We start from the raw sequence: 16288 nt of genomic DNA, 5'->3' as shown, positions 1-16288 counted from the left end.
AACCAACAATACTTTTAAGCTGACTAGGAACAATCAATGATTTTCAGTTGTAGAAATACCTTGATAGAAAGTTCCAAGAAGCCAGTAGGTTTATCAAGACTCTTTTGAGAGCTCCATTTGCTTTTCCCCAGGACTCTTCCCTTAAGTGATTGTCTCAGGAGAAACTCTCAGCTGCTTTACTCCCTTCTGGAAATAAGCCTCTCAGACCAGCACTGGGGCAAGAGGGGTGAGCAGCTGTATCCAGGCTTTCTCTGAGGTAAGAGCTAGTGCTGAGTGGTTGTGTTTCAAGGGCAAAACTGTAGATGTAAAGAATGATAAAGCAAACCCTAAACTACCCTGCACATATCTAATGACAGACAGCCCAGCTACTCTGAATTATTCAAGCTTTCCCAGACTTCTAACAGAAGAGACATAATTCATCTCCATTCTTGTTATTCTATAAGCACAAAGAGACAACATATAAAAGCTAAACATCTCCAATCAACAAGATGGTAAGCCTTAGCCCAAGAAAGCCTTTATTTAGCCCATGTCATATTTTTAGCATGATTTGGGCCCTGGGAACCATCTTTGAAGATAGAAACTTAAATATGCTTTTGTAATACTTGTGGTTCATTTCCTATTTGTCTTTTGTTTGCTAGTATTTTGCTGGCAAAGAGCCATTGAAACAGTTGTTTAATTAGCCAGGATATCACAGGCATGTAACTTCTAAGATAAGCTGTGACTGTATTTTAGCAGTCATATCACTAGGGTCAAAAGGAACAAAGAAAATTAAGCTTCAAATAAACAAATCTTAAAAGATCAGCTTTGTGTATGGAGAGTAATTAATAACGTGTTTAGGAAAATGTTACTGAAATGTGGTTTTGGACAAGGAACTGACACACTACTTAAGAGGTTAGATACCCTAATATTTAACAGGCTACCATTTGGTGGGCTGGCTGACTTGCCTGTAGGCATGGCACAAGTTAGTTCTTCACATGTAATTACACAACATTTAGACAATATCTTAATGACACCATGCACTTCAGCTGAATCAGGCCAGCTGGAAATTGTGGCAAAATTCTGATTACCCAGGCACATGTGAAATTAAGACTTGTACAACCTCTGCTTTTCACTTGTAATGTTTTGATACAGATGTAACAAAATAATATCCTTTAAACTTTTTTTTCTCTCCCTTCATTTGCACAGCTAAAAATAAAATAGTATTATCAAAAATACTTAAGTTGATCCTGTACTTGTTAAGCTTTATCAGTCACAGGTAGAACACATGGCTACACTTTGGCTAGTTTTGATGACTTCATTTATTCATGCCACCCCCCTTTTTTCTAAAAAGTCAATCGTATTTTATTTTTTTCCTTACATGGAAATGGTTCACCACAAAATAGAGTTGTTTAGAGATGAATGAGTCATCCCAGCAAATGGTTAATAGCACAAATAATTATCTTAGAAAAGATTGATTTTAAGACATCCTCTGAATTTTAAACTTAAAGCAACTCTCCTAGGTTCCCATTATATCTCATCATAAAGACTCAAAGTTGACATGACTGGAGTTGGTGATAAAAACAGTGTGCCTTAATATAATGAGTTCACTCAAGATAAACATTCACCCTTCAATTTTCTTTGTGAGCTGAAAATCCAGAAATATACTACATAAGACAGGAGGGTACACAGGGGAAGAGTCCATGCTCATTTGTCAATAAATGTTTGAACAGCTTTCCCCCCAGAGTCTTAAGTAAACAAAACCACAACTATTTTATCTTTCAAGCACACACTGGTGTTAAGTCAAAATTTTGGTAAAAAAACAGACAAGACTTTAAACATCATCTCAAGAATTATTGTTACAAATGACTTTCTAGTGCAAGCAGCCTTACTATGACATGACATCACCTAAAACCACTTTCTATGAATCAGAAGGGTGAAAAAAGTGAAACATTTGACACTTCTGATATTATACCCATAAATCTCAAACTTAAAATTATAAATAATTTGCATAACATGAAAACAAACTATTACATCTGGAAAAAGGAGGAAGAGAAGTTAAAGAAGAAAACATGCAACTGGGACAGATTTATTCATCTTTTCGTATGTGTATAAGACAACTTAGAAAAGCATTATTCACCCACTTTCTAATATAAGTTTCTACTTGGTGTAGCAAGCTATCACCCCATCCTCAACCATCACTACCACTGTCTACCCTAGATGTTTAACCTGGAGAAAAATAACACTTGGAGTTATCAAAAGACAAGAACAAAAGACACTACCTGTAATTCATTGCCCACCCCCCCCCCAAAGTGTGACTATTAAAATGATTCGGATCTCATAATTTATTGACTGTTTTCAATGTACCATAACATATACTTGGGAACCATTCAAAAAACAATTAGTAATTTCCAAGTTCCACCATTTGAAAGTGGCTAGGAAAGGAAGTAAATTCAGTAATACTGGCATTTCTGGAGTGATTGAAGAAAGCACACATATTAATTCCTCCCTTCTCTGATAAGAAGAATAAAAACACCTTACCAAAATCCCACTCCATAATTCATTACAAGGAGAAAAGTTCACTCTGTGGGGTAAACTATATTCATGGAAACAGACTTTTATGCCTTTTACTTTGAAAATAAAGAATGACAATGAAATGTGTGTGAGGTCTCTGAGAAGACAGTCCCAGATGTTTACAATGCAGCTTGTAGTATAGCTGTGCAATATGAGAGGTTTCTGAAAAGAGTAGGACAAGACACCACAAAGCGGCCCATATGGTATTGACAATGCAGACAAGAGCATCATGTTACCACGAGAAAAGGCAGGCAGAAGACAAATAGTGCTGCCTTAAAAGTTAACTTCATGGACTGCGATCACTCAAACCAATGCGAGGGACACACAAAAATCAAAACCAGAAAAAAATGTTTTTCTCTCCTACGGTGGTGGTGGTGGTGGGGGGGGGGGGGGGGAACGGCGGTGGCGGCGGGCTGTGTAGGGCTTAAGGGTGGGAAGAGACAACAAGAGTGGAATCAAACCTCTCTCTTTGTAATAAAATTTCCCATAAAACCACTATAATTGACATTGGGTAATTATTTTCAGGTTGAGATAGCTCGTCCCCAAACTCTTAGCAAGGCTGCCAGCTAACAGAAACAAAGTTTCTTTTCTAGAGCATTTACAGGGGAGAGAGGTCTGTCTGGAAACGGGAGGGGGGTGGTGGTGGTGGAGATTGGATGCATGCAGAGAGCACACACAGATAACTGCAGGCACAGGAGCCCCCTCCTTCTTATGCTGGAGGTTTCCCGAGCAAGCCAATTGAGGAGGCTGGGGTGGGGAGAGTGGGGAAAAAGAGAGGAGAGGTTGTCCTCAGCCTGATGTAATACATGCCGGGGGTCTCCAGCGTGAAACTATTTTACTTAATCATTTTACAGGGGGTTGGGGACATCGATATTTAGCGGGTCACATCTGGAACAGATTTTTCCCCCGTGGAGGTTGGAGGGGTGAATACTTTTAAAGTAGGGAGTGGGGAGAGGACAAGATTGTATTCGTTACTTACTGTATGGGCAGTTCTCATTCTTGGTCCCGCTGACCTTTCCATTCTTCTCAATCTTGAGAAAGTACTTGGTGAAAGAGAACAGCTTCCTCCAGCGAACATCTCCTTGGAGGTGATTGTAGCTCCGCACATGTCTCCCCGCACTGGAAGGAGAGGAGAAGGAAGAGGAGGAGGAAGAGGAGGAGGAAGAGGAAGAAGAGTTGGTGGCCTCCGGTGACAGCATGTCCTGACCCATGTCGTGGCAGGTGACAGACACAGAAGACACCAAGAAGAGCAGCAAGAAGCAGCAGCAGCAGCAGGGCAGGTGGGGAAAGGCTGAGGCACCATGTGTCAGTATCCATTTCCACATTGTACTGAAACTCTCGGCGTTAGAAAATGTCTCATCAGAAGAAACATACTGAAAGGGTGAAACCCGGTAAAAGGCCAGTAGAAAGCTGCTGTTGGCTGCTGCTGGCTATCTTCCTTAGAGCGCTGATCTGGCCTGAAGTGAACGCACCAACATCCATAACTCAGGGGCACAAATCACCTCTGAAAGGCAGACTGCCTTCTCCCTCTCTCTCCCTCTCCCTCCCTCCCTCTTTCTCCCTCTCTCTGTCTCTCTTTCTCTCTCTCTGTCTCTGTCTCTCTCTCAAATCCTCTGTGGTCTGTCTATGTAGTTTCCCAGGAAGCGGTGTCACTTGGGTGGTAGTGGTAGCTGCTGCGGCTGGTGGCCCCAGTCTTCTTTCCTTCACCCAAGATTTTCCAGTAGCTACTTTGTTCTCTTCTTCACTCCTTTCTTCACCATGTTAGGGGGGGGAAAAGTCTGGAAAGAAAAAAAAAAAACAGATGACAGCACAGTGAACAAAAACCAAAGAGAATGGGGGTGGGGACTGTGGAGGGGGATGCCTGAGCCCCTCTGGAGATTAGCACCTTCTGTTCGTTCTCTCTATCCTGAGCCCCACAACCAGATAGCCAGCTGTAGACAGAAAGAAGCCCGTTGCTCCCAAGTTGTGAGCTCTGAAGGCTGCAGTTTGATGCCGGTGGCTGCTTTCCTCTCTCTCTCTCTCTCTTTTTAGTGGTGGAGGTAGTTGTTGATTTCAAAGCCTCCAGAAAGTAACTTGTTTTTTGGAGAGGTGGTGATTGGTGTTTTGGATTTTTTTTTTTACCCCTCCCCAGATCGCTTGTAAACAGGTTGAAAGCTGTAGCCCAAATGTCAATGATTACAAGCCAGAGGTGGAATATGCCTCTGGTGGTCAAACCTTATTTGCTAGGATGGGGAGATGGAAAGAAGAGATGGGGGGGGGGGAAAAAGAGGAGGTGGGGGGAGTCAGGCAGAGGTGGGACATCTGAAACTGTCTGCAGTAGGGAACGCGAGGATGGGAAAACGCCAGGGGGAGGGAGAGGGAGGAGAGAGACAGAGGGAAGGGAATGAAGGGCTGGGGGTTGGGCTGGGGGATAGAGACACCGAGAACTGGATAGATTCAGAGCACCCGGGGGAAAACCGTGCTTTTTGCAGCCACACTAGAGCCAGGAGCTGCGTACCCCCTATTCTTCTTCGCCTCTGAGGAGGCACCGGCTGCAGCTTCCTTTGACTCTTTCTAATTGCTCCTAAAACGTTCTTCTGCGCACTGGCCACCAGCGTGCGTTATATGCTCATGCTTTCCTAATTTTGCTGTCTTCCAGCCTGAACCAATCCCCTCCAGGGAGCCCCTTCCTGACTTGTTTTCTAGCATAAGACTTTTTTTTTTTTTTTTGGCAGTGAAGTGCTTGAGAGCCACCTGGAGTTTGTTGCTTTGCTGACTTTTTCTTGTTCTCTCTTTGAGAAGAGGGTGAAGGGGAGAGGGGGAAAATACGTTTCCGACAAACCCTCAAAAGCAGATTTTACCCTGGTCAGGGCGAGCACGGAAAGGGGGGGGGAAGGGGGAGAGGACACAGAGGACATAATTAGTTTCCTTTCCTCCTCTTCTGCCAGCTTCCAAGGAGGTCTTTGCTTTAATGAATCACTGATTTCTCGCTTCCGTTGCTGAAATAAAAAGTTCACACTCTAGCCTCGCTCTGCCTTTTAAGCCCAGAGAGATTTATCGGCTCCCTTAAAGTCGACCCTCTCTTGCCTCAAATGAAATCAGGGACCCAAATGACCAATTTCTAATTGCTAACATGACTCATTTACTGAATCACGCGTGCACTTCAAAGCAAATGGCACTTTACTGGGATTGCAAAGATTTTACCATAAAATCTGTCTGAATGCCTTGCTGTCTGTTTTCTATGCAATTTCCTTTGCACTTTGCAATAAAGGGGCAGGTCTTTTTTTTCCATCTTCAAATTTAATGTTTAAGGAACTCTGTTTTACAATAAACAAACTAAAACAAACTGTCATTAAAAGGAGTTGCCCCTTCCTTCCCCGCCCCCCTTTTCCTTTTCTCCCAGTCCTATTCCTTTCCCAGTCCTTTCAAGGTTTGTGCTCACTGCTATACATACATGTCAGGCAAAGAAGAAAGCAGTCCCGAATTGGGGAAAAAAAAAGTTTTGCCAGAAATGGATCCGTTCATAAAATGATGTTGTGGTCTCTGTTATCTTAATAAGGAAATCCCAGTTTGCCCAGCAGTACCAGGATGTCTACTGTTTATCTACAATTCAGATAGTCTACCTAACTAACCATGAGCCATTCGTTAATTAAAAGTCAACCTCGTGTCAAAAGACTGTTGTTTGGGGACAACTAAAGTTTAGAGACGGAAAATCTGTATGGTTTATGCAATTAAAAAAGAAACCACTTAGCTTGTAACTCTCTACTGCGCCTTTGGAATAGCATTTTCATTACAAACAGCTCAAAGTACCTAAAGAAATGTTCAATCTGGTTCTTAAAATGGACTTTAAATGATATTAACTTCACAAAAGGAAATTTGAAATGACTTTCAATTATATTGTTTACTGGCTTGAAAAATAGCTTTAAGTTTAGTTTATATGTTTATGTTCCAGGGTGGCATTTAAGATGGCTGGAGTGGAAACAGTTTAATGCTAGAATTGGTATTTTTAATTGCATTGTTTATGGTCCTCCAAATACTTATTCATAAGATTTCAATAGTGTGGTAAACACCAGAGAAGATTGTTGAGTTTAATTTAATTAGACTTGATTTTTGTAGTTTAATAATTGGAAAGTGAAGGAAATAAAAAACATGCGTCAACCAAATATTGGTCTTTAATTAAAGTTTGGTGACTTTAAAATGACCCAGAATGCTAATTTCAGTCTCCCAGTTCACTGTTTTATACCTAGATTGACAAATGCCTGAAACTGAGTGTAGAGTTTCTAAGGGACTTGAGTTTCAGCCCAGGAGCACAGTTGAATCCAAATGTTTGAATCAACAGCTAATCAAAACTACGTGTTTTAAAAATGTTCTGTTTGATGAAACCATAAAATAATGCTCCTTGCTGTCAAAAGCTGCAAAACATGGGAAATTATTGTTCAAGGGTTTCTTTGCACTGGAAACCAAGAATATTGTTGAAGTTTTGTGGTCATTTGCTTGAAAACCTTAATTCCTCCTTCTGTCCCCCTCCCCTCTTTAAGGCCAGATAACCTCATTTCCCATCATCCTCTCCTCCCATGGGGAAACTCTTTCACCTCCAACATACATGTACAGGAGTTCTGTGTTCCCAAAGTACAACTCAAGGTGTCCAATTGGTTAGATATTAGTGTTTATGTCCAAATAGCATCTTCAGAAAATAAATATTAAAATCAGGCTATTCCAGGTGCAGTGTTTAATAGGATGGCAATTTGGATTAAAAAAAAATCTTCAAGATTTTTTTTTTTAATTCAAGCATCAGCTCTGCCACTGATTAGTTGTGTGATCTTGATCAAATCACCTCCCTGCGCCTCAGTTTCCTCACCTGTAAAAGGATTTTATGAGATGAGAGAGGATTGTATGAGATGATCTCCAAGGTCCCTTCCAGTGCTAACATTCTGTGAAATGCCCTTAGAGCCTTTTCTCTACTGTGTGATGACAGGAAGGGCATTTACAAAACAGCCCAAATGAAAAGCTGACATAGCTTTTTAGATTATATCTCATTCTTTTTTTCTCTTTTCTGTATAACCTTTCTTTTATAGCACAGCCGAATCCCTAAATACCCCACTACTTTGTATTGTTGGGTCACCTCTTAGAAAGCCTGAGAAAGCCTGAGAAAAGTTCCACAGGAAAGATGCACTATTTAACGGAATTCAATCTCTCCCAATAGATTTGAATCACTAACATAAATGTATGAATGTAGATTATATCTCTGTAATGAGGCCTGAATCATTCTCAGTTACTTCAAAGGACTGAAATTCAACCTCCCTTTTTAGCAGCAATAATCAGGCCTTAATGGGTTCCTTTATTAATTGTTTCTCTGCTAAGTCTGAAAAAGACAGTACAAGCTCTCAATTAGAATGGTACCTACCAGTTTGCTCTAAAATAGTTTTTTTTTTCTCCTTCTCCTTCTTCCAAACCCTGGAAGGTTTATACATGCATCATCCTTGGATCCAACCATCATCCAAACGAATAAATATATCTTTTTGCAAAGCTGTATTTTGAGAAGTCAGAATGTTTTCAAGGAAGATTTTTGCAGCCAATAAATATTCCTTAATGTGTAAATAATGAAGAGCTGAAAAGCAATCTGGTTTTACACTACTAGGTGCTTCTGTAGCTTTTCTGCTTGTTAAGTAGACATTTAAGGATTGTAATTCCTGGATGATTTTAGTTGCACACAACTATCAGTGGGTCAATTACAAGATGTGTGTGTATTCTATTAACTGTGATGTTATTGGCAGTGTCAGTAAACTGCTACAAATAATAATAAATCAGGTTGAAAGTTAGACAAGTTCTTCTATGTAGACATCTGCAGTCCTCATTTTTAAATCAATGGTACAACCCTAGAGAGTACAAGTCCCCAAATACAGGAATTGCTCATTTTTTTGAAGCTGAACTGTACTTGAATGCATGAAGACCCACAGTCTACTCATGTTGCAATCTAGGGTAAGAGGTGTTCTTTTTTATAAATGTTAATATTTATGGGAATAATTTGGTAGTTGTTTGTTGCTCAAATCTTGGGGTAGAAGGAGATCATAGGACTCTAGATTTAAGATTGAACGGGGCTGCAGAGGACGTTGAGTTGAACCCCTGTTAATGAGGTGCTAAATCTTGCTCTTGTTAATACCACCTCAGTTTTTAGGAAAAAACCTGAAGTTACTTGTCCAGGGTTATGCAATTAGTAAATGTCTGATTCACAATTTGAACCCAGGCTCCCCTGATTCCAATATTCTATCTGCTACATTCTGCAACAATGTATGAATGCATGTAAGACTTGACTCCTTTTATGATTCTAGTGCCCCTCCCCCCCGCAAGTACCTTGGGATGCTACTTTTAGAAGTATAGTAATTTGGAGTAGGAAGGAACCTTAGAAATCATCTTAATTCAAACCTATCACTTTACAGCTGAGGAAACTGATGTTCTGAGAAGTTAAGTGAATTGTCTGGTCACACAAGAGTTCAGTAGCACAACTAGCATCTGGAAAGAATGCAGGTTTCCTGGTTAATTTGGTTTATTCTAATAAATCTCTCTATTGCTCTCCTTTTCTTTTCCCATCCCTAATCCCCTTTCTCAGGTGTCAAGGTAATGATTATGATCAGGCAGAAGAAGAAAAGTATGTTCCTTCAAATTCTCTATATTCTATATCCTCCACTTTTTCTTTCCCAATCTCCATACATACATTTGCATTTAAGGATAGGTCCTTATATCTCTTCAAAGCCTTCAGTTCCAAGTTTATGCATCTCTACTACAATATGTTAACCAAAGAGAGTTAACAAAATAGTTTAGTATTCAGTTATTGAACAATGAATAATTAGTACTCACAGTTGTCACTCTATTCTATGTAAAGAGGACATTTCTACAAAATTCCATACCATGAACAGGAAGGGAGACAGTATACAATATATGTTTAGGGTTTTCAAATACTCTTGCCTTAGTGTTATAGGGTTCTTCTTAGAAAATTGGATTCCAAATTAACATTTTTTTTCTGAGCATCTGATGACACATTTGCATAAAGCCTCAGACTTAATCAAAGAATAACTATCGTATCAAATAATTTTGTGAAGTCTAAAATTAAGCTTAGCTTTGTAGCTTCCTGACTGCCTGTCATACCTGGAGGTAATACTGTTTTCTGAGCATGAAAACATGTCTAAGAAAATGAAAACATCCCTCTTTGCACAAAAAATTCTCATTGTCCTTTTACCGTGATGATTTTTTTTTCCAGCAGAGTATTCCATGTTCTTAACTTGGTGTCTGTGAACTTATACTTTGTAGCTATCTTAATATAATTGGTTTTCATTGTAATCTTATATATTCAATACATTTAAAAACATTATTATGTCAAGGATTCCATAGTTTTCAGCAGATTTTTCAAAGGGATGCATGACACATATAAAGGTCAAAAACCCCCTTCTTTATATTTAAAACAAAAAAAAAAAGAAAGAAAACTCTTCAGAAAGTATGAAACACAAGTGCATGCTGTCGAATGTATATGCACATATCTCTACCGTGTTTCCCCGATAATAAGACCTATCCCGAAAATAAGCCCTCCCCTTACTGTGTAAGATTCCTCTAAAATAAGCCCTCCCCCTAAAATAAGCCCTATTGAGATTGCTACTGTAGTGAAGGTGATCCCCTGCGCTACACCATCCCCCCCTCCTGTGAAACGCACGCACGCTCTGAGCTGCAACCAATCAGAGCTGCAGCAGTGAGCGCGTCATCCTGTTCTTCCCCAGTGATTTGCTTATTGAATAAAGGTACATTTTTTTGTTCACATTTACCTGTTTATTAAAATTGCTGTCAATGTTCATTAAAATAAGCCCTCCACTGAAAATAAGCCCTCTGGTGTTTTTCTGTCCAAAAAAATTAATAAGACAGTGTCTTATTATCGGGGAAACATGGTATGTGTACATCCATCCATCTCTCTCTCTCTCTCTCTCTCTCTCTCTCTCTCCTTCCACAGTGCTTCTGTTTGTCCCTTCCCAATTTAAATAAGGTCAGCCATTGGTAAAATTAGGTCCAGGGTATGGCGGCATAACATGGCGGAAAGAGCAATGGTTTTGAGTGAGAATTCTAATTCCATCTCTACTACTTGTCACTTAACCTCTCTGGGCCTTGGTTTATTTATCTGTAAAACAAAAGTAATCTGTCAAAGTAAACTTTGAAATTCCTTTGTAGAATCCCATTCTACACATGATTTTTAGTTTCTTATCTGTGTCTCCAGTCTCTGATTTCTGTGCCTTTTCTCCTTGGTCATTGGTAGAAACACTTTTCCTCAATTTAGGTACCCAAGGCTTCTCACTTCTCTTTAAGCCTCCCCCACTGCCAAACCAAAAGGACTTGATAGCAGGGGTTTACACTTATCTGATTGTACAATCAGACTGATTGTACTTGAGTATGAATGAGTTTAATGTGTTATCAGAACCAACATTTGCATTTTAAGCCTTTTATCTCTAATTGTGTAATGAAAGACTTTATCTCTTATTAAAGGAATGCCAGGCATTGGACAGCAGGTGGGGAGATATTCTGGGGCATGTGGACCTGGAAATCACATCTGGGTGGAATTTTACCTCCAAGCTGAATTGCAGCTGCAAATCTTTTCCCCCAGATGCTGAGAAGCCTATGTCAAGGGCATGTTTCAGAATCTAGAGTCTAATTTGCCCTGGCATAGGTCTCCTGAAGGTGTCCTCCCATACCTTTGCCCTCCTTACCCCTAAGAGCCTCCCCAACCCCTAAATTGAACCTAATCCCTTAGCTAGCCTCTTTGCTTCAAACTCCCAGATAAAGTATTCAGTGTATTCTGGAAAATTACTTGAGTTTATATTTTAAAATATTTCCCTGTTACAGCTGGAAAAGGGACAGCAGAAGCAATTCATTTCATCTTCCCTGATTTACAGGAGAGGCACTGAAACTAGGTAGGTCATGGTCACAGAGCTGAGGAGAGTTTCTAAACCAGGTCTTCCTGAATCTTAGTACACAGAACTGCCCAATGGACCATGTAGCTTGCCCAAATACATGACTACAGCTGCTTGGCAAGTCACTTTCCTTTGAAATCTCTCTCTCTCTCTCTCTCTCTCTCTCTCTCTCTCTCTCTCTCTCTCTCTCTCTCTCTCACTTTCAGAGAGAGAGAGAAATCACTGGTTATGAAGATTTTTTTTCTAAAATTTTCTAGCATTAAGAAAATTGCTAAAACAAAATTCCCTTAATGAAATTTTCCTATTTTAAACTTCCTTACATATAAGTTAGTAGGAAGTATCCCTATGACTTACTACTTTTTTTTTAACAAAGATATAAATGTATTATTGAGAGTCTTAGATTATTTGCCTTTTGCAACATGTAGCTAGTACCTAATAGAGATAATGTGGGCATTACTGAAAGGGGGCTGTTACCTGGGGGTAGGAAACTCTGGACTGTGATTACTATTAGCCATGTGACCCTGACTAAATAAAACACTTAACCTTTGAGCCTTGGCTTCCTCATTTGTAAAATGGGAATAATAATGCCAGAAATGTCTACCTCAGGAGGCTTTTGTAAGCATTGAATGAAGTAATTTGTGTAAACCTTAAGATGTGTTGTAAATACAGTTGCTTCATTTTAACTTTTTGGTTTTGCATGTATTTCAGCAAATTGAGAGGTCCATATGGAAATTAGCATCTGGGGAAACAGGGTCAGTTCCATAACTACCAAAAGAGAGATTATTTATGGTGTTTGATGTCAGGGAAAAACTTCTTTAACAATTAGAGCTGTCCAAATGTGGAATGGACTGACTCCAGAGAAGTGTGTTCTGGTGCTTGAGATTTCTTTTATGGATGAGTTGGACTAGATGCCCAATAATAATGTTCCTTCACTCAGATTCTGCAATTCCACAGAAATTTCTGTATTTAAAGCCAGAACACTCAGTTTTACATTTACCAGCTCTGCTGTTTACTACCTGTATGAGCTTGAACAAATTTCTTATCCTTCTTAATTGTCTTTCAGTTTCCTCATTTGTTAAGCAACATGATTAGACTAAAATATTATTTCTAGTAGCCCTATATCTAATGACCCTACAAAATTAATCTGAAACCTTTGGCACCCCAAAATTAACCTCATCCTAATTCATAAATATTATACTAAATAACATTAAATAACTACTGCATAAGGCTTTTGAGAAAGATAGGATAAGGTTAGGGATTGAGAATGGAACTGTTATTTCATTGGCATAGGGAACTCCCAGACTGAGGAATCTCCCTCTACCAGTGCAGTTCAACACCTCTTTAATTTATAGTATTATCAGGCTGCATAGAACACTGATAGGTTGTGACTTTCCCAGAATCACAAAGCCAGTATGTTTCAATACATAGAAACCCAGGCCTTCTTGAGTCTGAGACTAGCTCTCTGGACACCACACCACACTCTAAGAAAGAAGACAATAAAGTAGAAATAGTTTTCATAATGCATATTTTTCAGCCAAGTACAAAAAAACCTCTTTACAGAAATATTAATTTTGATATTTTAGATTACTATAGGCATGGTGCATGCTACACCTACCATACTAAAATATTGCATTTTAGATAATGTAGTTAAATGCCTCTATTCAAACAGGGATTGAATTCTTTATAAATAAGAGCAATCAAATTGGTCTAGCTACCCTGGTGTATGACTATGTAGAAATGCATGATTTGTAATAGTTTTATTATTCATGTTATTCCACATACTATCTACCTACCTGTGGACAATCAGTTTTTCTAAATATAGAACATACACATATACACATTAACTATGTGACATTGGAAAAATCACTTTACTTCTCTGAGACTCAATTTTCTCATTTGTCAAATAAAGTGGAGCTAGAGGCCATAAGCTATCCAACTTCATCTATCTATATTTGTTCATCTCTCTCCCCCACCATTTATCCATCTATCTATCAAATCTTAATTCAATGCTTTCATTTTAAAATGTATGTTCCTTATGTGGTCTACTAGGCTGTTACAAATCAAGTTTAGATGAATTTAGAGGTGTACAAACATGGGTTCAAATCTTGCCTCTGACATGTTGTGTGACCATATAGATTTTAATTATCCAAGGAATTGCTAATTACATATTAAGAACAGACTATAATTATCTTAATGCAGTTATACCTTTGACATTATTATATTTATATATGTATATATGCGTATATGCACATATTTCATGTTCAATTGACACAAAATCCTAACCTACATTTCTGGAATGATTTTCAGAGAATTCTCTATATAAATGAAAATAAGGTTTCTATCTATCTCCCTATCTAAAGACAAACATGCACATGTATGCATGTGCATATATGTGTGTATATTTATAGATGTGTATATACATACATGTATGTATCCACATAACCATATTTGTGTGTATATTTAAATATCCATGCATTTTGTTTAAGTTGTCAATCTTAGTAGCATACAGTTGACCAAAGTAAGTTCTAATTATTTTCTAATAAGGGAGTTCCCTTTAGTTTTCAATTGTGAATTATCCTTTTCCTTTTTGATACTGGCAATTCTCTTTTAAAGAATCAAATTAATTGATCTATTTTATTTTTCCATCTATTTGAAAATTATTTCTAATTTTATTTGTTAGTTCAAGTTTTTTTTCTTTTAATTTCATCACTTTCTTCTTTGACTTTCAAAATTTATATTTTAGTGTTCAATGATTTTTAAAAAGTTTTTGGTTTTCTAGTTTTTGTATTTGCATGCCTAAATTGTCAGTCAGTTCTTTCTCTCTCTCACTGATGAAAATGTTTAAAAATATAAATTTCCCCACAAAGACTATTTTGGTTATATTTCAAGCATTTTGCTAGTTGCCTCATTGTCGTCATTTCCTTTGATGAAATTATCTGTCTCCATGATTTGTTCTCTAAACCACAGATTATTTAGAATTTTAATTTAGTCTCCCATTGCATTCTAATCCTTTTTTCAATGGTCTTTTGTTGAATATAATTTTTTTTATTGTGGTCAGGATAGGATGTGTTTAATATTCCTGCTTTTCTGCATTTGTTTGTGATGTTCATGTATTATTATGTTCTAATCCATTGTCAATTTTTGTAAGGGTGCCATGTATAATCCTTTCTGTTCCTATTGAGTAAATGTTAGAGATCTATTATATCTAACTTTTGTAAAATTTTATTAAGGACTTTAATTTCTTTCTTATTTAATTAGATTTCTCTAGGTCTAAAAGGGGGTAAATTATTTTCTGCAACTACTATAGTTTGCTATCTGTTTCTCACTGTGGTTCACCTAACTTTTCTCTAAATATATAACTGCTATGCCATTTGGTGAATTTAAATAGGACAGTGTCATCTAACTCTTATTTCCAGGCTGACTGTGAACTTCACACACACACACACACACACACACACACACACACATGCACACAAATGCATGCAGCACACAGACCTGTCAGTATTTATAGAATTTTAGTGGTTAATTGAAAACCAAGTAATTGTTTCCTTTTCTTCTTCCCATATAAGGAAATGCAACACTTCCAAGTCCTAGCCTGGTACAATGACTTCAAATTTAAATAAAACAAAAATTTTTTTTAATTACTGACATTAATTCATTGTCATTAAGTCTTTAAGCCTAATGTAATTTCCCAAATCTTTTTAAAAGAAGTCTATTTTTGCTGTTGCTTTGTCTGAAATCATGCTTGCTATTCCCTGTGGTATGGAGGAATTTCACACAGATATGTAATGTCAGAACCACCAAATTGACTTTTGAGGACCTTACAAAGATTTAAATCCTGATTCAAAGGTCTTTAAGGAATTTTTAAAATTAAAGATAGGTCCCTTAAGACCCTCCAACATTTTTCTGCCTTTCTCTGCATCAGTTCCCTGCTAGTCCTGCATCACCTTGGTGGCATTCCTTGGCTCTGGCTCAAAGAATTATTTTCCTGCAGGACCATAGATTTAGAACTGGAAAATACCTTAGAATTCATCTAGTACAAAACCCTCATTTTATATTTGTAGGCCCTGAGCCCAACAGAAGTTAAAGAGCTTGCCCAAGGTCACAAAAGTACAAATTGGCTGAGTCAACTTTTAAGCCCAGGTTCACTGACTTGAAATCCACTTTTTTCCTTTCCATTGTACCTTACTGTTTTCCATAGTAGATTAATATGGCAGGAATAGAATCAAGGGCCTTATAGACAATAAACGTGCTCTAACAATGAACCACATCCTCAAACTCTGGGGTATCTCCTTGAAAATGCCAGAGTTTTCCATATTAAGTTTCTTCTAACTGTATCTGTCTAACAACCAGCTGCCCAGGATTAGTGCCTACCAGTGTTTTCACTGTCCTGCTGAGGATGTTGTCATTGGTTCATTGGTTACAGAGGAGATAATCCCTCTCCTGAACAGGCTTTTCACAGTATCTGAAGTCCACTTTGCTCTCACCATGTGGTCTCAAAGTTGCATCAATTCTGGTTCAATAGTAGAGGACTTAGTAACTAGTTTCCAAGTTCACCATTTGTAAATTATGTCTTAAGGCCTCTGAAAACACCTCATGCTATAATAAATGTATCATCATCTTTCCCCTATGTTTTTCCTAGGACTTTTTATGTCTCCCCAAAGAGATCACAGGATGGTGTCAAGTCATTGTACCAGGCTAAGACTTGGAAGTGTTGCATTTCCTTATATGGGAAGAAGAAAAGGAAACAATTACTTGGTTTTCAATTAACCACTAAAATTCTATAAATACTGACAGGTCTGTGTGCTGCATGC

At 38.2% G+C, this 16288-nt stretch overlaps 1 protein-coding gene and 1 long non-coding RNA gene across 2 annotated transcripts in view; one reads left to right on the top strand and one right to left on the bottom strand.

Annotated features, from left to right (window-relative positions):
• FGF10 (fibroblast growth factor 10) overlaps window positions 1-4767 on the bottom strand; it is a 135693-nt gene extending 130926 nt beyond the window's left edge. Inside the window, exons 1-2 of the mRNA XM_069095309.1 lie at window positions 4436-4767; window positions 3530-4328 (exon numbers count right to left, since the gene is read on the bottom strand). Coding sequence (XP_068951410.1) covers window positions 3530-3875 — 346 coding nt within the window. The 5' untranslated portion in view covers window positions 3876-4328; window positions 4436-4767. The remainder of the gene's footprint in view (window positions 1-3529; window positions 4329-4435) is intronic.
• LOC138166790 (uncharacterized) overlaps window positions 1-16288 on the top strand; it is a 1160016-nt gene that overhangs the window by 998075 nt on the left and 145653 nt on the right. The gene's annotated exons all lie outside the window — the stretch shown is intronic.

This window comes from Petaurus breviceps, unplaced genomic scaffold, assembly GCF_028583685.1.
Source record: "Petaurus breviceps papuanus isolate PSGF00001 unplaced genomic scaffold, PetGlider_PUasm1.0 226, whole genome shotgun sequence".
Taxonomy (NCBI): domain Eukaryota; kingdom Metazoa; phylum Chordata; class Mammalia; order Diprotodontia; family Petauridae; genus Petaurus; species Petaurus breviceps.
This window is presented reverse-complemented; position numbering and strand designations above follow the sequence as displayed.